This window comes from Abramis brama (genome assembly GCF_963993115.1).
Source record: "Abramis brama genome assembly, chromosome: 3".
Classification (NCBI taxonomy): domain Eukaryota; kingdom Metazoa; phylum Chordata; class Actinopteri; order Cypriniformes; family Leuciscidae; genus Abramis; species Abramis brama.
Window position 1 is genome coordinate 35,430,911 of NC_139965.1, and position 25,726 is coordinate 35,456,636.

Here is a 25,726-nt window from a genome sequence, read left to right on the forward strand (position 1 = left end):
GTGCAGGGGTGCGTTTCCCGAAAGCATCGTTAGCCAACTGTGGTCGCAAGTTCAATGGACATTGCGATGAACTTGCGACCATAGTTGGCCAACGATGCTTTCGGGAAACGCACCCCAGGACAGTCCATCGGCAGGAGCAGGATTGGGCATCCCTGATTTAGGCTTTAGTAGACAGTTCAATTAAATGCAACTAAGTCAAAGTATTCAAGACAGAAGTCCTGAACACACGGTACGGACAGTCCAATCGGCTTTAGAGGAGGCGGGGCCTGAGCGGATCAGCTCATCTGTCAATCAATCACAGCGCCTGTTACCTCTGTCATTAGAGTCCATCCACTCACTCCACAGCAGCACTCAAGACACTCGCCGACTGCACACAGCCTACAGTACAGCATCTTATCCGCTGCTCAGAGAAGAGGAGCAATGACTGGCCATCACTGGGGATATGGGAAGGACAACGGTAAGTCAAGTTATCGTTACTAAGAATCCAATTAGTTTACAAGAAGGCATCAGTCCATAAAAAACACGTTTTTGTGAATCCATTTTAATTTTGGCCACTGCTAAACACCGGTTGTGCTTCGCGGTAATATAAGCTACTATATGCATTAAAAAATAGACTTTTATTTATCATATTCTTTTAAAAAAAAAATATTATTATTATTATATATTTTTTTATTGCAAAAATTATACATAGCCTACATATACATACAATACATGATCAGGGAAATGAAGCGTGGTTGTATCGCTATCAATGAACAATAAAAAAAATAAAAAAATCCTGAATTTGGGTATACACTCTCAGAAAAAAAGGTACAAAAGCTGTCACTGGCGGTAACTTTTCAAAAGGTACACTTTTGTACCTAAAGAGTGCATATTAGTCCCTCAAAGGTACATATTAGTTCCAAAAGTGTACATTTTAGAACCTTTTTGAAGGGTACTGTCCCAGTGACAGCTTTTGTACTTTTTTTTTTTTTCTTTTTTTTTTCTTTTTTTTCTGAGAGTGTAGCCTACATCAAAATATAATTGCTCTGAAAAGAAAAGGGGGAAAAAATAACAAGAAAAGCACAATAATAAGGTTAAATCATATCTGTGACTAAATTGTCATAATGCATTCAAAAAAATTCACTTTTTTTTTTGTTTGTTTTAAAAAAAATAAGTCTAAGGGTTTATTTATCAAATTCTAAACTGTTTACAAAAAACATTAAGTCACCGCTCAACTAGAATGCGTGGAAGCTGTTAAAAAAAAAAGGAAAAGTTCTACACATTTTTTTTTTTTTGGCAACTTTTAAAATGGGCCATAATTATTTTGACAGCAACAGGTAGCAATATATTTTTTTAAATATGCTGGCCTTATTACATTTATATAAATTAAGCTTGCACGATTAATCATTAGTCGACCAAGAAGCTCATTTAAAAAAAAAAAAAAAAAAAATGACATCCATAATTTGATAAAATGCAAGATAGAAAAACATTTAAACCACAGTTTAATTATCAATTGTATTCCATTATTATTATGTAGCATATAGGCTGCGCTTCATCTTGAAGCATACCATCTTGATGTTGTGCAGCCTACATCTGATAAATATCTTAAAAGAAAAAAACATAGGCCTACATGCATTCTTTTTCATACATTCTAAACGTCTTAAAATACATTTTCTGAATGTCTATTTAACAGACTTGTGTTGATCAATAGCCAACATCCATTGGGACAGTTTTTGTGTTTGTTGTCATTCATTCATTAATATGTCAAGTCAACTGTCGTTAGATTTAGCGTAGCACATTTTGCTGCCCAATCTACTGTTAATGCGAGATTAGCCCAGTTATCTTTTAAAGGGATAGTTGCTGCTTAAACATTACTAGGCTGTAGGCCTATGCTCTGTTAAAACGGACAAACATTGCAAGACTTAGAAAATGCTGTATGCTACACTCACAATAAAAATGCGTCAGTGTAGGCCTGTGTGTTAAAAATTGTTTAACAATGAATAGCTGAGACTGATTTTACTGTGTTAGATAAGGATTTATTAAAGGATTTATTCCCTTTATCATGAGAGAGCCTGATTTTGGCCTGACCACACTGCTGTTTTCAACTTACTTTCTTTATTAGCAAATTGTAATGTAATTATGCTAATTTTGATTAAACAAAATGCATGGTAATGAAAGATAGAGTTTGTATTATTTTATTTTTTTTGAAATTATGCATTAATAATAAATTAATTTGTGTACCCAGACTTTTAAAGTTACAAATTGCATTAATAATAATAATAATAATAATAATAATAATAAAAATAAATTGCCATAATGACATCATTCTTTCAAGAGCTAAACACTTTTTGTTAGGTTTTCCAGAAGGGAAAAATTTTAGACTGTCATTTCTGTTATCATGATTTTGTATCGTAAGTAAGTGATAGATTACACGCCAGGCTTGAATGTCAAAACAAACTGTAAAATTGTCAACCATGTGTTACCTTTGTTATATTATTTTTCTGACAGTCTAAAATTCAACAAAAAATGTACATACACATACACATACACATACACATACACATACACATACACATACACACTCACTAGATAACGTTAAAACCAAACCAGTATAAGGTATGACACTGTGCTTTTGTTTATTACTTTCTGGTTGGTTGTTAAACATTGTTTTCTAGGTCCATCAGCGTGGCTCAAAGACTATCCCATTGCCGAGGGTAACCGCCAATCACCTATTGATATAGTCCCTGCAGAAGCTGTATTTGATGCCAGACTGTCTCCTATCTCGCTGTCTTACAACAACTGCACCTCGGTCACCATATCAAACAATGGCCATTCTGTAGTAGTGGAGTTCATTGACTCAGATGAGCGATCAGGTTGGTATCAGTGACAAGATTATTACTGCTTTAAAAATGTTACTGTCACAAAATGAACACCGCTTTGAGCAGGCAATGTTTAGTTCTGCATGTTTGGGTTTTTACACACAACTTGTTTCTTCCTCTTCTCACAGCTCTCATGTTGTGCGAGACCACTGTGAGATTGAATGCTATAGACAGGTTTATTTAGAAGAACCTTAGCCAGCTGAAAATGAGATCTTATGAAAGATGAATGACTGACTTGTAGTGTGTGTTTTTGAATAAGGCCGCACTAGTGTTGCTAATGTTAATTAAAACTAAAACTATTAAAAATTGCTTTTGGTAATTGCAATAAAGTAAAATAAAATATAAATATTAAATGGAAAAACTTAAACTTTAAAGAACTTCAGTTAGTTGCAGAGGCAAACTGATTTCCGTTGAAGTACAAAAATGTCTAAAGGTAAAATAATAAAAATAAATTAAAGCTAAATAGAAATATATTTTATTTAAAAAAAAAAAAACCTAATTAAAATGACAAACATACTGTATAACAAAATTACTAAAACTTTAAACTGAAAATATAAATAACGTTATTTTAGGATTAATATTAAAATTACACTGGGCCACAACAGTCTATATTGAAAAGTTCAGCTTTTTCTGCTCCAATGACCCTGTCATTTCAGTTCTCATTCCACCTCACTATTTGACCTAATGACTGTTATGTGAAATTGCACACATTAAAAATAGTTATAACTCTGTTCGCTCAACAATCAATCAAAAGGGAAGCTCTTGAATAAATAGACAATTGTCAGCATTTGTGGTTTCTGAGCCATCATAAAGGTCTGGGAAGCAATCAGTTGCTTAAGTTGTCATTGCCAATTTGTTGAAATGTTCAAAGTGTCCCTCATGATCGGTGAGAAATATATCTAGGAATTAAACAAAACAAAAGAGGAGAGAGAGTTGTAAAGAGAGGAAGAAGAAGAAAGTGAGGCTGGAGACAGTATCTTGGCTCCAGTGGGATCAGACTGATGGTTTTTACTCACTGAACTGGACTATAGTAGTTAGACATTGGGTTTGCAAGATACCAACCACCCATTTCATATAATTTATCTAAATATGTCATGCATGTCATTGTGCTAAATGCAATTCAGTTGTGTAAATGTAAGGAGAGATAAAGGATGCTTCATGCTAGTGTGTAGATTCTTGTTGTCTTTACCCTTCATTGCACTTTGAGTGAGTCTGAGAAAAAAGGCGATAGTCACTTTACAATGCAAGTTATTGGATGTTCACACAGAACGTCTTTTTGCATTTCACTGCTCTGCTTTTCCATTGTTTTCCAATGAAAATATGCAAAACAGACGTGTGTGCAGCATTTCATGCAAGACGCAGTGTTCTAAAAACGCAGCGCTCAAGTTAAAATAAGTTAAACTTTTTATTTTATTTAAATGCCCTGCTTAAACTGCTCTTTTCTTGTGGCAGTGATCCAAGGAGGGCCTCTGGAAAACATGTACAGACTTAAACAGTTTCACTTCCACTGGGGAGGCAAGGGTTGCTGTGGCTCTGAGCATACGGTTGGTGGGAAAACTTATGTGTCTGAGGTGAGGGTGCAGGACAGTGACACTCCGTCTGCTCGATGTACATGTTCTCTCTTTCTGTGCTTTATCACAATCTTTTGGCGTGACCTCTGTCTCTCTCCAGCTTCATCTGGTTCACTGGAACGCCATAAAGTACAAGTCCTTTGGTGAGGCAGCAGCAGCCCCTGATGGCCTGGCTGTCCTTGGCATCTTTCTGGAAGTTAGTGTGAATCAGCACTCATTGAAGAACCAAATAATACAGCATTAGTTCAAGAGCATGTGATCTGTATAAGAATCACATTACTTAATTTTGGAGGATAAGAAAATAAAAATAATGGTTGTATAAATAAACAGACATATCGAGGAATGAGTTTACTTATTTTCCTGTCAAAGATAAAAATGTAATTTAACACCATTTCAGTAGTCCACTTTAGATATAAGGTAATATAAGATACATGGTCCACTAGCTATAAGTAGCTGCAACTACAGGTCAACTACCAGAGTATCAATAGACCGTATGCTAACACTTTATTTTGATGCTCCCCAAACAGACATTCTACTGACTATAGTAGGTTTGCAACTACATGTCAACTTATTCTACTAACCCTAACCTAACAGTCTACTAATACTCTAATGAGAGTTATTTGGCATGTAGTTGCAAAAATAATGAGTTAGTTGACATGTAGTTGCAAAGTTACTTATAGTTAGTAGAATGTCTAAAGTGGACCATCAAAATAAAGTGTTACCAAATGTCTATAAAAAAAAAAATCCCTTTTAATTTGTGTTTTTGTTTTAGTCAGGTGATGAACACAAAGCTCTTCATCAGATAACAGATGCCTTATATATGGTTAAATTCAAGGTATGTGTATTTATATAAAAACTGGCGAATATATGAATTTCTTTAGGCTATTGCAGAGAGAAAGCATGAATGAATATATTAAAACAATAGAGGTCTTCAGGTTGCTTACCAAATGGATGTGGTTCTTGAATCCCCATTTTTGCATCTGATAGGATTTGGAAACACCCAGATGCCTCTTTGCATGTGATTTCATTTGGAAATGTATGTCTTGAAATATGTTAATCAGTTTTTAAGAATTCAAATGAGTCCCTCTCAGGTTTTTTTTTTTTTTTGACGCCACCACAGATTAGTGTGGTATTGGCTCTTGTATTTTGAGTATTTGACGTTAATAAATGATCTGATTATTCAGATCACTATTGTAAAAGATTAAATGTAATATTTTGAGAACTAGGCATTTCAAAAGTCATATTAGTTGACCACTTATGAAAATATTGGCATGTGTCCCCTACATCCCTGTTCAGAGCATCTTTAGTTTTACAGTACACTCCTTTGATGTTTCTTTGTTTCTCGTAGGGAAGTGTGGTTGATTTTAAGGGCTTTAACCCAAAGTGCCTCCTGCCGAACAGTCTGGAATATTGGACGTACCCAGGCTCTCTCACCACTCCTCCACTGTATGAGAGCGTCACATGGATTGTGCTGAAAGAACCTATTTATGTGTCCGAGAAGCAGGTGGGTTGCTTTTGTGAATTATTATTATTATTATTTTCTTCTTTAGTTTGTTCACACGATAAACTTGATTGTACCTTATTTATAAACTGTATTGCTAGTGTTTTGTCATGAGCATCCTCTGGCCAATTGACAGATGTCGTTTTATGAAAATGAATGGTTGTGGAGGGAGATGGATGTGGGAAGCACTCCCGGTGAATCAAAATCATTGGTAATGATGTAAATTAGGGATAATCCACAACATCCCAGTATGTCGGTGATGATAGTGAATCTGGTCAGAAATGATCTGGACGTGAGGCCATGTCTGTTTTCTGTAATTGGTTTTGAATTAGTAGTATAAATAATTATTATTCATAAAAGCAGTGTATATATTATAAAATTGTAATTACAAGACTTAACACAAGCATTATAGTGTTTAGTTCATAACTAAAGCCCTGCTCAGTCAAGGCAACACATTAACATGCACAATAGCTATAAATGAGTGATGTTCTTATTTCTTATTCTGTATGGATGTGGATGGTCTAAGTATGTATGTTTAATAGAGTCTGAGTGAGCAAAATTAGTGTGAATTAATCCTTTGCAATGGGAGGGTTCAGGTCAAAGTTTTTCATTCAGACAAAATGTGCATGTCGTGGCATTAAACACAGTCGAAATCCTACTTCTTATTCAACACACTATAAAGGTAATTTAAGCACAAGACCTGTGCAGCACACACTACACTACAGAAATGAATACTTTTATTCAGCAAGGATGCATTAGACTGATTAAATCACAGTCAAGACATGAATAATGTTACTAAAGATTGCTATTTCAAATACATGCTGTTCTTCTGAAAAATGTATCATGGTGTGCCAGAAGACACTATTCTTATTGGTAATGGTAAAAAAAAATTTTAATCAGCATATTAGAATGATTTCTGAAGGATCATGTGATGCTGAAGACTGGAGTAATGATGCTGAAAAAATCAGATTTGCCATCACAGGAATAAATTGCATTTTAAAAGCATTATTTTAAATTGTAATAAAATCTCACAATATTACTGTTCTTATTGTTGTGTTAAATAAATGCAGCTTTGTTGAGCACGGGACTTCTTTCAATAACGTTAATCTTACTAACCCCAGAATTTTGAACGGTAGTGTATGTCCTTTGCTAGTGTCATATTACTAGATTTCCATTTCAGATACATAGATCTGTGTCCATCTAAGAGACTGCTTTGGATTTGGTCTCCGGCTCTTGTCTATCCCTCAGACTGTGTCATAGGAAATTGCATTAAAGTAAGTATGAGCAGGTTGGCATGTTGGCGGCACGGTCGTGACAGCGGCCTGGCGCGTCTGGCATGAGGCCACACGACTTTGATCATGTACAGCTTATTAAAATGATTGATTGAGCTAAAAGTGGAAAAAGCTCAGGAGATTCGCAGCATGGAGACCCAAGCCTGTTGCATAAGATGTGGAACCAGAGTTGATTTCTTTTGCAGTGCCGGCTTGTCACTTTGCCAGGTTCTGCCTTACATGCTGTTTTTCATGTTTTCTGGGCTTAGATGGGAAAGTTCCGGATGTTGCTGTTTAACGGAGAGGAGGAAGAGGACCGAAAGTACATGGAGAACAACTTCCGACCACCACAGCCACTGAAAGGCAGAAAAGTGCGGGCCTCTTTTAAGTAGCCTGTTTGCTTATTGTGATCAACCATTCTTCAAGACACTGTTCTAGAATTACCCCTGAGGTTGAAGTATGAAAATTAAGGGTTTGGTTTTTTTTCAATCATGTCACACTCTGTCTGCTGCTTAAAGGTTTTGGCCGATGACCTCGAACACAGTTTGACTTTCACGTTGAGCTCTTTGAATCCGAGGCTCTACAGTTTTAGATCCCTTCTCATCCACCTTGATCAGGCTTGTGCATGCAGATCCTTGTTGCAGGAGATATTTGTGCTTCCAAAGGGTCCGGTCTGACAAGCCGGCTGTCGTCTGCTTTCTCACTGCTAAAGGAAAGGATCGGTAATCCAGGAGCCTGAAATTTAACCCGTTAGTCTCCACCAGAGGCTCTTGGTAACTTTTGATAAGGCATGTGTCATTTAAGCTGTTCATAGTAAGGCAGGTGGTGCTTTCAAGAACATAGACCTGATGGTGGCTGGATGATTAATACTGAACGTTGCATTATTACACTGAAATGTCTCACTGATATACATAGATAGCATTTCTGTTTATCCGATTGTTGTGACTGAAGTAAGTCTTTACAGACTCTTTTATTAACACTGCACTGCACTGTAGTGAATGTTCCTGTGCTGTCAGTGAAGCCTTATAAATGCTTTTACTGTAATAGGAGGGTGATGTGTGGAGGTTGAAATGAATGATGGATTACACTGCTCACACTTAAAAAACAGTTCCTATATGTAATTCCTAATGGAATCTCTGGCATGGCTGTAGGAGAGTTAAGATCTCTATAAGGTCAGTGCCATATTTAGACTCGACTTCTGGATAACATCCAGTTGAAACTACAGGGATTTTTCTTTGGCTGTATTTGGTGGTTGGCAAGATTTAATATATATATATTTTATATTGTATTTAGTCTTTATTTTAAATATGTACAAAATAAAATTATTTTAATAATCTATTTGTCAATGTTTCTGACATTGTTATTTGACATTGTTTGTCATTATATTTGCGGATTAAATGGTAGCTACTTATACTTTGTGCCACAAATAAAAATGTTTTTATGCAATATTTTATTTGACATTTATTTAAAAAAGACAAAAACAAGCACATTTTAAACAAGATTTTATTTTATTTTACTACAAACAACAGATACAGTTCAAAATGAAGACAAATCATATTTAGAGACAGCTGGATGAACTGCACTTGTGTGCAACATTAGCTAAAAAAAAAATCTTGGAATATTGAATTGGTTGGATGTTTTGTTATATAATGCAATGATATACAATTAATTTAAGCGTCGCCTAGTCTTCACACTTTGAGTTTACTTTTTGTTCACCTTTCTTAAACCTTTGCCCACTGCAGCAAAGTAGAGGCCTTCTGGATGCAGACAAAGTTACAATTATTGTGATTCTAGAGACTACTTTCTCCACAAAAGTGATTTGTCCCTTGTATCTTTTCCATGTGGTCTTATTTCTGTATGACCACAATCCTGCTAACATACTGTCACCACTCTCAATATTTTGGTCCTGCTGCTCACTTCAAAAATTAAAGAAACTAAAAGAGGAAGCAAGCAGTGGCTTGAGACATTCTGAATTTTTGTATCTACTTCAGCCTGCATACAGCACAGTAAGATCCTAAGTGTCTCATGACCACTGTTGTAAAAATGCATTAAAAACACTTTAAAAAATGCTGCCAAACAGTTACAGCTCAATAAAACGCCATTGTTCTCGATAAATATCTATTGGTTTCTTTTAATCAGTCAGTTGTCACGAATTAGCGATGCATTTTAAAGGAGTACTGAACCTTTCTACAGATTGTTTCTGACTAGTCTGGCGCCCTCAAATGGTGAGATGTGGATTAACAATAACTTGCAATTAGTTTAGATAGGATCGGTGGTGGGAGAGCTACTCAACATTTGAGAAGTTGACAAATTTCTTTGGTTTGAATTTGAAATGATGAATGTTAATCGAATTGTTTTGATCCAATAAACATATGCAACAAATATATTTCTGCAGGACCAATACATGGAGACACTGACATAAAATTAAACCACATACAAAGATTCATGATAGCCTACTGTAGCTCTAAAATATTTTATAATAGCGGGTTGTTGTTCCTTTAAACTATATTAATGTTGGCTTGTAATCTGAAAATGCATAATTTCATCATTTGCATCACTAAGCCTCGGTAGTTTTTTTTTTTTTAACTTAGGCTATGTGGTCCTCAAGATAGGAGAAAATAAAACAGAGGTACAATGAAAGTAAATAAATTTTAGGATGTTTCCTATCATTGTAAATAATCGGAGAGCATCTATGACAAAGGGTTCTAAAAATATGGCTTCATATGAGAAAAGTGTTCATGTGGCTCAATTTACCCCATGTTTGGTGTAAGTTGATCGGAGTCAGGGTAAGTTGCATCATCTGCATGTAAACTGACCAGCTGATTCTGAATCAAACCCATGACAATTTTAAATATAATTGACCTCTTTAAAAAACTAATTTAATAATCAACTTTCCTTTTTACAAATAGGCATTTATTTTCTTAAAGCTAACTTAAACAACATAAAACCAACCAAATGAAGTTGAAATTTTCATATATTTTATTTTTTGCATTAGATTTTGAACACCAAAGTTGTAACTTTACCAAAAACAGACTAAACAGAGAGTTTGTAGAGTAAAAAAAAAAAAAAAAACTGAATTAGAATGAATGAATAAATGTCACTTAATCTAATAAACATAGTTTTGGTAGTTTTTCTGCAACGTCGAACATGTTAGGCCATATGAGGAAATTGTCACGGTCTGGGTTGATGAAAGGAGCGAGGACTCAAGTGCAGAAACAATGGGTATTTAAAAGTGGTAAAAATAAAACAAAAATACAAACAAAAACTCCCTGTGGGGGAAAAGTCAGGCATCAAGAAACAACAGAACTTATGGCAGGAAACACGAGAGAACATAGACGACGAACCAGCACAGGACTGCAAATACAGGGAGACTCAATAGGGAAGCAAACAAAAGAGGGTAAGGAGGGAAGGAAGGTGGTGCAAATGGATCAATAATCAGGTAACAAGATGGGAGGGGCTAGACAATCAACAGGAGAGCACATGGCTTGTTATTTGTTTCCTTGTCCCATTAGCACATGGCTATAATAGTCCTGTTTGTTGTGAGCACATGGCTTGTCATTTGTAAAACACAAGCACATGACAAACCGGGATTCCCTTGTGAAAAATTTGTTTATTCAAGTGTTCTATTAGTATACTTCTTTTAAACTAAAAATAAGAAAGTATACTTTCAGTCTAAATTTTATATACTTCTCAGAAATATACTTAAAATTACACTTAAGTGTACTAAATTTTTTGATCGAGATATACTTTAAGTATAATTAAGTATTCAAAGTATACTTGGCGTGTAGTTGTGTTAACTCTTTTGATCGAGTAGCCTGTTAAATATAGTTTTTTTTTTAACATAGTTTTTCATATACAGTCTTAAGAAACTTACATTGTTTGAAAATATTGATTAGAATATTGATATAAAATAGATCTGAATGTTTGTGTAGGCTAGTCCATTGGTAGTGTACATAGGAATTTACTTTAATTCTACTTTACTCTTTCCCCACCATTGACTGAATTTTCCAGCTATCCATGTTTTCACTGTTATACGGTAGGGGGCGCTATGACACATCTTCTAGTACAGAATCTCCGGATCAAAACACAGGAGAAGAAGAAGCTGAAACAAGCGATAGAAGATTGCTCACTCAAATGTAAAATAACGTGATCATCAAACATTAAACAGCATGTAAATCAAAACTGCTTAATGTTAACAAATGAAATGTCGAACCCATGAAGAGAAAACGACTGTGAAGCTTTGGGGTTGTTGGACTCGATCTATTGGTTCTCAGGGCCCTATTTTAACGATCTGAAACGCAAGTATCAAACGCAAAACGCAAGTAACTTTGTGGGCGGATCTCGGGCGCTGTTGCTATTATACCGACGGGATAAATGACTTTTGCGCCCGACACAAATCTAAAATGGGTTGGTCTGAAGTAGCTTCATTACTCATAGGTGTGGTTTGGGCGTAACGTGAAATAAACCAATCAGAGCGTCATCTCACATCCCCTTTAAAAGCAGGCGCGTTTGTTCCATGGCGGATGCTATTTGTAGCGTTTATACGCCCGTATAAGTATGATTAATTATTATTCATAACGGATTATGATCAATAATTAATAATTTGATTATTTTCAGAATTTACTGTAGCAGAATCAATAGTATGATCATTTTATCAGTTTATCCAATGAACAGAAAACATAAACAATTATTAACTCTAGGAAATATAATATCTTCCTGGCCAAGAAAGAGTAATTCCCAGCTAACAGTAAATTAAATAAATCAAGGGTAAAAGCATAGGTAACTTAGATCGAAGTTCAAGACAATAATTCGTAAGCACAAAACACAAGTAATACTTCTCTTTTCAAATACTAACAATACTTTATTGATTATATGCTAACACATAAACTAATATCTAACATAAACACACGCACACGCATACACACACATTCATACAAGTTGCCGAAAGAAAGAAAGAAAGAGTTTGGAAAGAATGAGTTTAAAGGGGTCATATAATGGTACATGCACTTTTACAAGTTGATTGTACTGAAATGTGTGTTGGCAGTGCCTGTACACAACCATCATAAAATGATAAAAATCCATCCAGTGTTTTTTTTTTTTAATCTTCTTATATGTTTCCTCCTGTCTCAAATCAAGCTGTTCGATATTGTGACGTCACAATATCGACGCCCCTCCCACGATGGGTGATTGACAGCAGCGTTTCAAACACAGACCCGCCCTCGCGCCCTCGTGAGCGAGCTGTCAATCATAGCACTCGCCGACGCGCGTTCATTGTTGATAGCTGGAGTGCTGAGTAGAATGGCGTCTAACGATTGTGGTGTTCTGTTCTTGGGTGTAATAACGAACACATCAGTCATATTGATTATGTTTCTAAATCCGTACAGCTGAAGACGCAGTGGCTGAGTTTGTTTTCGAAGGGAATATTCCCCACGATCAACGTCAATGCTGTCATGTTTGCGCGAATCATTTCACCAGACTGCTTTACAAACGAGGGTCAGTATAAAGCTGTTTTTGCTAAGAAGCTGCTCCAGAAAAAAAGGATCAGTACCAACTATTCGTGTTCCTGCTGAACCTCCAGAAGAACAAGTGAGTGTAACGTTTTAATTGATCTTTATATTAATCTTTATATTAATCTTTGCAAATAGCTTGCACGCTTCATGATGAATGTGGCTATTTTTACACTCAGGGTACATTATGGCATGTTTTCTATGTACGACGTTCTCAATATAATTCATAATCCCACGTTTATAATGAACAACGCGTTATGGTTTTTGTATTATTATTTTAAACGGTGTAGGCACAGAACAGAGGGGCGGGGTGAGCAATATGGAGCTATTCTTGTGCCAATAAAAATGAACGTAGCTTTTCAAGAAACTAATGAAAATATAAATTGAAAATAAAAAAAATTTCTCTAAAACTAAAAAAGAATAAATCGCAGGCAAATGTTTTGACTTCGTTTTTAATACACTGCATGTTTTGCTAACTATTTCTCATATTTCAATCGCTGATCTGAACTTACAAATGCGCTTCCAGAGTTTTCATTTACGCTTCTGAAGTTTTCGTTTATGCTCCCTGAGTTTTCGTTCGCCTTTCTGACACATTTCTCTCGTGGGGGCGGGGCTAGTAGCAGTGTATTCTCATTGGTTACTGAGCTTTTGATTGATTGCTTCGTGACCTGGAAGTGAAGACGTCAGTGGTGTGTTTATGTGTGGATGTGAGCGTCTGTATTCGCAGCTTTCTATTTCATTTTAGTGATATTAAGTTTATATCTGTATTTATTTGCTGCTACACTATATTGTTGAGATCATCTCTTATAGAAGGAATAGCACAGACGAATGATATTTATCATTAGTCATCGTCGCTATATCGATCAGGAGGATACTGGATAACGTTAGCCTACTCGTGGTGAGTCTCATTTTTTTTTTTTAATACTATACTAATACTATTAGTACTGGCTTTTTGCAGGTGTAGAGGCATTTTAGAGCTCAGTGAGAGCCCATAACATTATACAGCTGAGCTGTGTTGTCTTGATTTAACTGTTAGCCCAATCATTACATGACTTGTTTATCTACATTCGGTTACAGTCTTCGATTAGATCATATTTGCTTCGATTAGATCATATTTCCCCCCAGCCACCCCAAACAACATTGAGCTAGAGTACTGTACAGTAGCCTATCTGTAGTGTATCAGTCAATGACTGATGCCAAAGGACCATATAGTGCTGTCTGCCTGATTCAACTTTGGCAATGTAAAGCCTTTTTTTACCATGCCAATAAAGCTATTTAAACCTGAATTTCTCAATTGCTGATTAATTTGCGATGCAAAGTTTTTGAAAGAGGAGAGACACGACTTGACTACAGACCACATCTCTGTTCGTAATATGTAAACACAATTATTTTGAAGTATCGCCCTGGTTGCCATATTTATTCTGATTACTTTTGTGTGATAAAGATGACTGATAAAGCTATTATATGTATCTAGTATGAGTAACAAATTGCTTTTTCTGTGTCCATATTTGACTAATAATAATGAAAAAAGTGCCTTTCAAATGAACATTTCTGAGACAAATGTTAAATCTCTAATAGTCTTTAATAATAAATATATGTCCAAATTAAAAACTTAATACATGCAAGTAATTAAGACTGAAAACATCCAGCAACTAGGGAATACACATCCATATGTTTATATATAGGGCAATACAGCCATCTACTGGTTACACAACAGTATTACAGATGATAAATGCGTCTTGACTCCGAGGTAAATATTTAGTACTGTAAAATCCCTTAAATATAAATATAATAAATATTTTAAGTCTGCAACTTGTTACTGTATGGGGAGTTCAAAGCAGTTTGTATTGTTAGATTATAATACATTTCCTCTCTCATTTTCCAGGGAGTGGAGCAACTTTGCTGAATGAGCCTGATGCTGACACAGAGGATGGAGTGATAGTACCAGAGATCCACTGTCCCTATCAGACAATAATCTTACTTTGTTCAGACACATCACCTTTGAATGACTGGGATCTTGATCTTCAGACACCTGATTTATTTTAATATAAACTATTTAGCAAATATTTCAATTTCCTCTAGATTAAAACAAACATAGTTCACAAGTACACAAGAGGTTTCACTTTATTCTTATTAAACTATGCTGATCTTGGATTAGCATACCAATAGCATATGAATGTTGAGGGGATAGTTCACCCAAAAATACAATTCTCTCTTATTTTACTCACCCTCATGCTGTCCCAGATGCATTTTACTTTCTTTCTACAGATAAACACGAATTAAGATTGTAAGGAAAGTAATCCATCTCTGCGAGTCCTAAAGACGCTTTAAAAACCACACACAGTGAGCGTGACGGTAATCCATGCGACCTCAGTGGATGAATCAATGCCTTCTGAAGTCAAACAATATATACTAATAATGTGACTGTTTTAACTATTAAAAATCACTTCCGACCAACTGTCTTGCGTACATGGGTTACAATCCACTTGTATTATGGACTCACAGAGATGGATTATTTCCTTAAATATCTTTGTCTATGTTTATGTCAAGAAGAAATTCCTATATATCTGGGTTGGCATGAAGGAGAGTAAATGATGAGAGAATGCTTATGTTTTGGGTGGACTATCCTTGCACTGCTTGTGTCCAGTCACTGCTTTATTACTTGTACTGCAACAGGAACTGCTCAAAGAATCATTGCAACATTTAAAATGTATATGAATTTTTAAAATGTATTCTGTATTAGTAATTGTGCATTTTGTATAGTAATGTATATCATGAGAATACTGTGCATTACATGTATATTATGCAGTTAATGTTTTGTGGATTCGGGTCTTTCCTGTCACAACACAATTGCATCCAAGACCTTCACTTGTGTTACTTGTGTATATGCTTTAGTGACAATAAAGAATGTACATTTATTTGAATTCATATTTTCAATTACATTTATTTAACTGGTTGTATAAGTCACGATTGAAACGGTTGATGATTGTTAAAATCTATTTACAATTTTAAATGTTAGAAGATAGTGTTAATTAAATGAAATAACTAAATACAATTATCAATTTTAAAAAAAATGGCAACAAGAACACTCTTTGTGTGACATATGTAATGAAATGCCCTTTGAGGTCTGTATCTGACAGCAGGCCACGACTGTAATTTTCATATTGTTTAAATTCCTCTTATTTAAGTGATCATTAATTTTGATGGTGTAAACGTATATCATGCTAACAATGAGTAGTGTGATGGAGTAGCCATGGTTGCCAACCTTGATTACCTGGTTGAAGTTTGACTTTCTTGACGGCTGAATATCACACACGTTTGCTAGTAGTATTCTCTTTAAATTGTAACAGCTGAACCTAATCACAGCCTAACATGCAAAATAATCATCAGGAATAAACAAATATTCTCCGAAAACATTGGACACTACAATATTTTAAGTATTATATACAGACAGTACTTTAATGTGCAATTACACCTGAATAGACTGAATAGATCTCTTGTGCTCCTAAAAAGCTTCTGCCAACTAAGTAGTAGCAGCAGGTAAATACAGAGAAAATAAAAAAACAAACATAACTTAATATCACTAAAATGAAATAGAAAGCTGCGATTACAGACGCTCACATCCACACATAAACACCACTGACGTCTTCACTTCCAGGTCACGAAGCCATCAATCAAAAGCTCAGTAACCAATGAGAACACACTGCTACTAGCCCCGCCCCCACGAGAGAAATGTGTCAGAACGGCGAACGAAAACTCAGGGAGCATAAACGAAAACTCAGGGAGCATAAACGAAAACTCAGGGAGCGTAAATGAAAACTCTGGAAGCACATTTGTAAGTTCAGATCAGCGATTGAAATATGAGAAATAGTTAGCAAAACATGCAGTGTATTAAAAACGAAGTCAAAAAATTTGCCTGCGATTTATTCTTTTTTAGTTTTAGAGATAATTTTTTTAGTTTCAATTTATATTTTCATTAGTTTCTTGAAAAGCTACGTTCGTTTTTATTGGCACAAGAATAGCTCCATAGAGCAAAGCTCATTATCATTTAAAGACACATGCACTGAAACGGCGTGCTGAAAACAGAGCTGTTTTTGACCAGGTAAAATGAGTGTTTTCTTACAATACTAATGAGAATTTTTAATTAAAGTATATTACAAACTTTTAATTTAGACCCTAAAGAATCATATTAGCTTGTACAAAAATGACATTATATGACCCCTTTAAGAGTGAGATGATGAAATCTCAAGATTCTATGCACTTATAAGACATAACCTGGAACGAACCATCAATCATTAATTAACCCTTCTATCGTTTCTTAGACAGGTTATTAAATTTATATCAATACACCAGTTCAGCTTAAAAGTCTGGAGGTTACTTGCTCGTTTGCGTTCCTTTTTGGGAATTCCTTTGGTCAGCGTCAAAGGGGTTTCCCCGAGTTCCTTGGCTGGTCTCTTCGTGCCTGGGTCTGAGGCGGCCACTCACGTGGTGTGGATGGCGGATTGTTGAAGCGTCTTTGAAGTTGAAAGCGTGCGTTGCAGCCGTGAATCGTGGACCGAAACTTTGCAGCAAAACTTAACTTAAAACCGAGACTTTCAATCGGAAAAGAAAGGAAAACTCAGAAAAGAAAGAAAATTGAGACGAGAGTAGTAAGATGGCTTGAATAAAGCTGTTGAACCCGTTCTTCTGATCTTAATTTGGGTTCGTTGTCTCTTCGCGTCTACATGGTTACTAGTCTGGCTCAGATCTTCATCTCCCGCTGCATTTATGTTCTGCTCCCCTCATCTTTTTCTGCCCAACTTAACTAACGCTCTGCGCTGGGTTTTTAAAGGGTTTGTTTTAAAACAAAAACTCCTACAAATGGGAGTTCTGACTGCTGCTTTGTTTTCAAAGTCGTAAATCATGTCTTCCCTGGGGGTGTCGGTTCTCTAGCTTTAATTGGAGACCAGATACAACAGTTTAGGCATGATTTCTAATTATCAGAATACGAAACATTTTACACAGATTTAATTCAAGCCATCTTTTGAATCACGAGCATACAATCATACTGATATGAAACACCACACACTTTCATTCAAACATCTAACAGTTATAACCATTAAATTACTTACATGGGATCTAAGCTTATAAAAAATGCATATAAGTGGTAGAACAACATAGGATTATGTAGTTGCATGATGTTTGATTATAAGTCCATGAAAATTGTTCTTGAATGATTTTATGTATAGTTATACAGTGAGGAAAATAAGTATTTGAACACCCTGCTATTTTGCAAGTTCTCCCACTTGGAAATCATGGAGGGGTCTGAAATTGTCATCGTAGGTGCATGTCCACTGTGAGAGACATAATTAAAAAAAAAAATCCAGAAATCACAATGTATGATTTTTTAACTATTTATTTGTATGATACAACAAGTATTTGAACACCTGTCTATCAGCTAGAATTCTGACCCTCAAAGACCTGTTAGTCTGCCTTTAAAATGTCCACCTCCACTCCATTTATTATCCTAAATTAGATGCACCTGTTTGAGGTCGTTAGCTGCATAAAGACACCTGTCCACCCCATACAATCAGTAAGAATCCAACTACTAACATGGCCAAGACCAAAGAGCTGTCCAAAGACACTAGAGACAAAATTGTACACCTCCACAAGGCTGGAAAGGGCTACGGGGAAATTGCCAAGCAGCTTGGTGAAAAAAGGTCCACTGTTGGAGCAATCATTAGAAAATGGAAGAAGCTAAACATGACTGTCAATCTCCCTCGGACTGGGGCTCCATGCAAGATCTCACCTCGTGGGGTCTCAATGATCCTAAGAAAGGTGAGAAATCAGCCCAGAACTACACGGGAGGAGCTGGTCAATGACCTGAAAAGAGCTGGGACCACCGTTTCCAAGGTTACTGTTGGTAATACACTAAGACGTCATGGTTTGAAATCATGCATGGCACGGAAGGTTCCCCTGCTTAAACCAGCACATGTCAAGGCCCGTCTTAAGTTTGCCAATGACCATTTGGATGATCCAGAGGAGTCATGGGAGAAAGTCATGTGGTCAGATGAGACCAAAATAGAACTTTTTGGTCATAATTCCACTAAACGTGTTTGGAGGAAGAAGAATGATGAGTACCATCCCAAGAACACCATCCCTACTGTGAAGCATGGGGGTGGTAGCATCATGCTTTGGGGGTGTTTTTCTGCACATGGGACAGGGCGACTGCACTGTATTAAGGAGAGGATGACCGGGGCCATGTATTGCGAGATTTTGGGGAACAACCTCCTTCCCTCAGTTAGAGCATTGAAGATGGGTCGAGGCTGGGTCTTCCAACATGACAATGACCCGAAGCACACAGCCAGGATAACCAAGGAGTGGCTCTGTAAGAAGCATATCAAGGTTCTGGTGTGGCCTAGCCAGTCTCCAGACCTAAACCCAATAGAGAATCTTTGGAGGGAGCTCAAACTCCGTGTTTCTCAGCGACAGCCCAGAAACCTGACTGATCTAGAGAAGATCTGTGTGGAGGAGTGGGCCAAAATCCCTCCTGCAGTGTGTGCAAACCTGGTGAAAAACTACAGGAAACATTTGACCTCTGTAATTGCAAACAAAGGCTACTGTACCAAATATTAACATTGATTTTCTCAGGTGTTCAAATACTTATTTGCAGCTGTATCATACAAATAAATAGTTAATAAAGTTAATAATCATACATTGTGATTTCTGGATTTTTTTTAAAAGATTATGTCTCTCACAGTGGACATGCACCTACGATGACAATTTCAGACCCCTCCATGATTTCTAAGTGGGAGAACTTGCAAAATAGCAGGGTGTTCAAATACTTATTTTCCTCACTGTAGGTAAAATCTCAGTTCTGTGGTTTGAAAAGATTTTACACCCTGAGGTCATTCAGAGGTCCTTAAGAAAGATGGGGTCTGTTTTGTTCATTGCTCATGGGACCTTGGTCTTTAAGAAAGACGGGGTCTGTTAGTCGCAGGGGTCAGGTGACCTCTTGGTAGGGCCCTGAGCAGTACCATTTCTGAACAGATCTGTCTTGCAAAATTAACAAACGTTGACAACGTTCTTCCTTAAAGTTAACCAATAAAAGTCTTTAGTTGGGGGGTTTCGTTGGTTGGCGGAGACTGGCTGGAGCCTGATTTTATGGCTCTGGGTTGCTGATTTGAGTTTGGAATGTGAAGACTCTTTGTGGGATTATGTATGAACAAAATCACCTAAAAGCTTCAATTGTGTTTGTGATTATTCTCGTAGTCGTTACATATTATAACGGCGGATTTGCCAGGCGCACGCCAGGAGCGGTTCACAGCCGAGGAGACCGACGTTCTTGTTAGGGCCGTAAAAGACAGAGAAGTGACACTGTATGGGGATGGGAGAAACTCACCCAAATTAGCTTCGGTTAAACAGGCGTATAATAATTTGGGTAAATGTGTAAACTAGATTTATACCTATTTTTTCACATCTTCATGGACACCACAATGATTTCCCTCGTGTGGAATATTTTTCCTTGTAATTATGTATGGTTTGCAAAAATGGCAACTGCTGTGTCTGTGTAGATGAGAGAAGCAAAGTGTATGCGCGTTGTGCTACATTATGGCCAAGCATGCGCCCTTAAAATAGCATCTGAATAACGCGCCACTGACTTGTTTTTTCCTGGTCTGTGGCGGAATTGTTTTCTTAAACTGCAAAATAGCACCAGGGAACGTTTGCGCCTGAACACGCCTCCTCTTTTCGCTGAACCGCCCCGGGAGCGCAAGTTCATTCCCTAATTTACCAACGTGCGTCTGTGGAGGGAAAAGTCCGCTGTGTGTCGGGTGCAAAATAGGAATGATACATGCGTCGGTATACAAAGTCAATTGCGCTGGGTGCAAGATAAGGCCCTCAATCTGATCAAGGCATAGTCTTTGACAAAAATTCTATTTTCTCAACTTTTTTGTTTAAAATGTTGCCTTTCTTTATGAAACTTACCGACATTCAAATATTGATAAAAAAGGAGGCATGAAGCTAATAAAATGTTTTTTAAATTGAGTAGGTATTAAAGGTATTTTTCAAGTATAAAAAAAATCTACATTTTAACATAGTAGTATATAAAATAAATATATAAGTATATTAGTACTATATTTAAAATAATATATAAATAGTAAACTATAAGTATAATGTTATGTTCACTTAAAGAAAATTTACAAGTATACTTGCAGTGTAAACTACTAAACTAGTAGTTTACTGAGAGTACACTAGTGTGTACTTTCATAAAATAAAATAAATACTACTTGTATTAAAATAGTAAACTACTAGTATACTTATAAGTTAACTTGTATTACAGATGCATTGCAAATGAGAAACCTTGTTGTGTACTTAAAGTTTACTACTTTTACACTTATAGTAGGCCTACAATTAAACGTATACTTTTATAAACTAAAAGTGGGCCAATTTAGTCCCAAGCAGTATTGAAATAGTACACTTACAAGTTTACTACAAGTACACATTGATATTAGTATACTTACTACATAAAGTATACTTAAAAATATACTTGAACATTACTTAAGTATACTTCATAAAATTAACTTGAAGTATACTTCTTTTTCGTAAGGGGTGTCAGAGCTCTGTCACCAAACCAAGATATAAACTAGATAGAAGTGACAGAACCCTGTCTGAAATATGATAAAGCATCTTCTGCTCTTATCAGAGAATGATTTGGTGTAGGCTACTTGTACACGGTTCCTATCAAATAAACAAAACAAAACAAAAATATAAACTATAGGCTAAACCACTTCCGTACGCTATATTGAATCAATTATCAATTGTCTATATAAGTCTACAATTGATAAATTTATCCCATAAGCTCCCAAACTTTACCAAAAAGCCTCTAACACGTTTTTGCTTTCCCGTAAAACCGCCGTATTTAAGCTCAGCTCACGATTCAACCTCTGTTTGCAGCATTCAGAATTGACTGAGGCTGGAGAATGTTTAACCTAGTCGATCTATGCGTCACTGTTTTTCCCGCAGGGAGCAGCAGTCGAAGTGTCTTAGTGTGGAATATTCAATGACCCTTGTTCCATCAAGTAGGCTAATCAGGCTAAGGCTCATTACACGGGGAAATAAATGATAATAAGGGGGGATGATAATAATGAGTGAGTTTACACTTCTATTTATTTGTTTTTACTTGCATTGTATGGAAGTGAGTTCACTTTTAGTTCTATAATGAAACAGATACATTTTAAAACTCAGTGAATATAAAACATAGGCTACTGCATACAACTGTAAGGTAAAAGACTGTATCACTTGTGTGTTGTGCTTTTGAAAAACTATTTTAGGCTACTTTAAAGCTTAAAAACAAATGTGCACAACGCTATTTCTGAAGGGTGTCTAATTAGCATTAACCAGTAGATGGCAGCATATACCTACATAGCGAGCAGGTTTTAACCGGTTTTAACCAAGGGCCATAAGAAGCCCTCAGTGCACGTCATTTTTATGTCTGGAGACCTGGACAATCAAATGACTTTTTTTCATCAATCAATAAAATCAATAAAATTATCTCTATGCCATATTAATGTACTATGCTATTATATAATAGCACTAATAAACAACGGACAAACCTGTATTGTCTATTTATACCATCATACACTCTTCCTTTCTCCAAGGTCATGCATTTCCTGATGACATCATAGTATCTGATTCTTCACATGAAGTGATGATATCATGCATTTGGTTGCTAAGTAATCCCAGGTGGAGTCATATCTCTGTTGTCTCCGTTGTCTGTTATCTGTCATTTTGAGCAGTCTGATTCATGGACATTTTTTTCTGTTTGTAGCTTTATTAACAATTAATGAGGCTGCATGTCTAGTATATATTTAACATATTTGCAGGGATAGGATTCCCAGAATAGTCACTGTGTCGCTGTGTAAGGGTCGATGATACCTGAGCAAGCACAAAATGTATGGCTGCAATCAATGTAGCGTGTAATGTAAACTGCATCTGGATGTCATAAAAATAACAGCAAGCTGATATTTTTGGCAGCATGGATATCAATAATACCAACCACTGTCTCAACCTGAGAAATAACCAATATCGCCCAAGGGAAAGCAAAGCAGACTCTAGATCGAATCACAAACCCATGCTGTTGCTCCTTTGTTGGTCATTAAATAAGAGACACGGGTGCAAAACAAAATGTAATGAAATGTTGGTGTTAGATGCAGCCTCACGCTCCTGATCCTGTTTATTTCACAGGCTAAGAATACACCGTCAGACAACATACAGTACACTGACAATTAGTCATAGCAGTTTTTAATGCACAGATATTTACAAAGCTTTATTCAGCTGCAATATGATTATGATATATATTATAATGGATGGATGGATGGATGGATGGATAGATAGATAGATAGATAGATAGATAGATAGATAGATAGATAGATAGATGTGTTTAAAAAAACAAACAAATATAAACTGAGACTAACTGTAACTGTAAGAAACTGATTATCTTGTTTTTCATCAGCTTTTTGCAGACTAGAGTGAGGAGATGGTAAGTTTGATTGTTAAACTGCAGGGGGCAGCATGTAGGTCAGCTCACATGCACCAAACCACATCTCTTCACAGGCTGATGTTGCCATGGTTACAAACAAACAATCCCACCACTTCACATTCACCTCTGAACAAGCAATCTTTTCTTTGTACATCAGAAAATAAAAAAGCCATGGAAATATTAAATAATTTTGCAGCATTTCTGTGACGTGATGCTGCCATATTTATATTTATATATATATATATATATATATATATATATATATATATATATATATATATATATATATATATATATATATATATATTTATTTATATTGCAGGTGAACGTCATGGAGAGACTGCATTGAAATTATCAATCTTTGAGACAAATGGCAGTTCTCTTCTCAACCTTGATCTTGAACAGTCATACATCGCCTGTCCAATCAGGGTTCAAGTGTGACTGTCACCATTAGTCACACCAGTGACAAGCATGTGTGATTACTGTATAAATAACCCATCATCGTCCTCCCTATGTTGGGGGTCAGGGACGGTCCTCATATCCACTCTGACGGGACAGACTGGGTCAGCTTACAGGCTTGGGGGGGTCCTGCTGAAATAGCAATGCTGAGAAGTGAGAATCTCAGCAGAACCACAGGCATGCCCGCTTCATGCACTGTATGCGCCAGTAACATTGGCAGGGGTGCTAAGATAGATTGATTCCCACACACAATTTTCATTGATGAGAATTACTTTTATTACAGTCCTGGAAGTCACAAGATTCTGTCAGTCTGGTGTTTTTCCCAGTGATGATGAGGATGATGACTTGGCCTGGCTGCGCTCATGCTGGCACGTAGACCAAATACTGCTGATTTGTTGATTCATAGTCGAGTCATTTGAATCATCATCCTCATAGCAGCTCTGAACAGCAAAGCCGGTCATATTCCATGCATTGCGGTGTAGATTCTGGGAAAGTGTAAAGATATTCAAAAGCCTTCTCACCACCATCTTCTCTGTTCATTAGACAGGCAGTGACATCTCACTTTTAAACCCACTGACTATATCTATATGATTTCCTTTCCCCCACACATTTATAAATATCTGCATGTACAGTGCATGTCATACACCGAGATAGAGAATATAGTTTATTTCTATAACTCTGTTGAATTCACTCATGTTGACCCATGAGAAGAACAAAGTGGCCACCATGTCTGCTTTCTGTCCGTTGAAAAGCCGCCCTCTTAAACATGCCATCACATTAACCTTTCTCCCAGAGAACAACACTCAGACGTGTCAGAATCCTCAGTCTCCCACCGCACGGGTCACTTGTACATTACACTCCGTGCTCACATTCTCAACTGCTAATTGAACGTGTTTTAAGAGGTCCAACTTTTATGTGTGAAATATCGAATGTGTTCCTGCAGACGAAACATAGAGCAACACCAAGGTCAATGTAAATTAGAAATTCATTTACAAAATAAATAAATAAATGGCTGGACACTTAATTACAGTTAATTAAGCAGTTATTCATTTATTATCAAGTAGTTGTTATTATTATAGTTCATCATGCATGAACTATAAGGGCCATTCTCTATTTTATGAATAACTAATTACTGAGCATATTTAATTATATTTGGTTTAATAAATCTATAAGCCTCACCTTCATCTTAGAAATCCCAAAGTATCCCATTGTAAGTCATTTTGGAAATATCTGCAATTGCATTTTTTTATTACATATAAAACTATTAATAAATGGCCGGGCAAATCATTTAATAATAAATAGTTATTATTAGTTCAGCATGATAAAAATCCATCTTTCACCTTGTTTTATTTTAATCATTTAATGTATTGTATTTCTTTTAATACTTTTAACTAAGCAAAAGGGGCCATCTTGTAATTTGTTAATAACTGAGCATATGTAATGATATTTTGGCAATTAAACCAATAAGCATTGCAATACCATACTGCCCTGGATTAGTCAACTAAAACTAAACCCATAATTTTTGTAATGGTTTTAGTTTTAGTTAAATAACCCAGGGCAGTGTATACTTATATGGTATTGTCTTTTGGATTTCTAATATGAGGTGAGATGCTTATATTGCTTGAAATAATTACTTACTTGTATAATATGTTATTTCTGAATAAAAAAATAAAAAAACAATGTTTCACAGAACATTTCACATATTTAGTTTAAATTGATATAGCCTACTAAAATTAACTAAAACTGAAATTAAAAAAACGATACAACAAAAAAAAAACTATACAAACTCATTTAAAATATTAATTAAACACTATCAGTTTCTAAATAATACTTAAATAACACTGCCTTACAAGGGTGAAATATTTGTACCTTAAAAAAAATGTATGTATATATTTTTCCCAGGAACTCGGTGGAAAGGAAACTCACGCTTGTCACTGTCATCTTACTTCACATACTGAGCACTGTGAGGTTTTCCTTGAGGAACTCCACCACAGGAGTCCATTACTGCAATAGCATTTCTTCCTGGACGGCCTCCAGGAC

The 25,726-nt window shown here is 36.0% G+C and overlaps 1 protein-coding gene and 1 long non-coding RNA gene across 3 annotated transcripts; both read left to right on the forward strand.

Moving 5' to 3' along the window:
* Window positions 1–253: 253 nt before the first annotated feature.
* ca7 (carbonic anhydrase VII) lies at window positions 254–8,539 on the forward strand. 2 transcript variants are annotated; one of them, XM_084109886.1, is made up of 7 exons: window positions 302–457; window positions 2,655–2,852; window positions 4,311–4,429; window positions 4,530–4,625; window positions 5,202–5,264; window positions 5,778–5,933; window positions 7,471–8,539. In XM_084109886.1, the coding sequence occupies exons 1-7, from the start codon at window positions 421–423 to the stop codon at window positions 7,591–7,593; spliced, it is 792 nt and encodes a 263-aa protein (XP_083966012.1). In that variant the 5' UTR covers window positions 302–420; the 3' UTR covers window positions 7,594–8,539. The 2 variants fall into 2 exon arrangements, with proteins under 2 accessions (XP_083966013.1, XP_083966012.1); XM_084109887.1 differs by lacking the exon at window positions 5,202–5,264 and having other exon boundaries at window positions 254–457.
* Window positions 8,540–13,047: 4,508 nt separating this feature from the next.
* LOC311079757 lies at window positions 13,048–15,632 on the forward strand. Its single transcript, XR_014605455.1, has 2 exons — window positions 13,048–13,606; window positions 14,594–15,632. It is a non-coding gene; the product is annotated as an uncharacterized lncRNA (long non-coding RNA).
* Window positions 15,633–25,726: the final 10,094 nt, after the last annotated feature.

Excerpts from the sequence above, each read along its gene's own strand:
- ca7 (XM_084109886.1), top strand. The coding sequence starts at position 421 with ATGACTGGCCATCACTGGGGATATGGGAAGGACAACG. Across the intron at positions 458-2,654 it reads GGGATATGGGAAGGACAACG|GTCCATCAGCGTGGCTCAAA; the intron begins GTAAGTCAAGTT and ends ATTGTTTTCTAG. Across the intron at positions 5,934-7,470 it reads TTTATGTGTCCGAGAAGCAG|ATGGGAAAGTTCCGGATGTT; the intron begins GTGGGTTGCTTT and ends TTCTGGGCTTAG.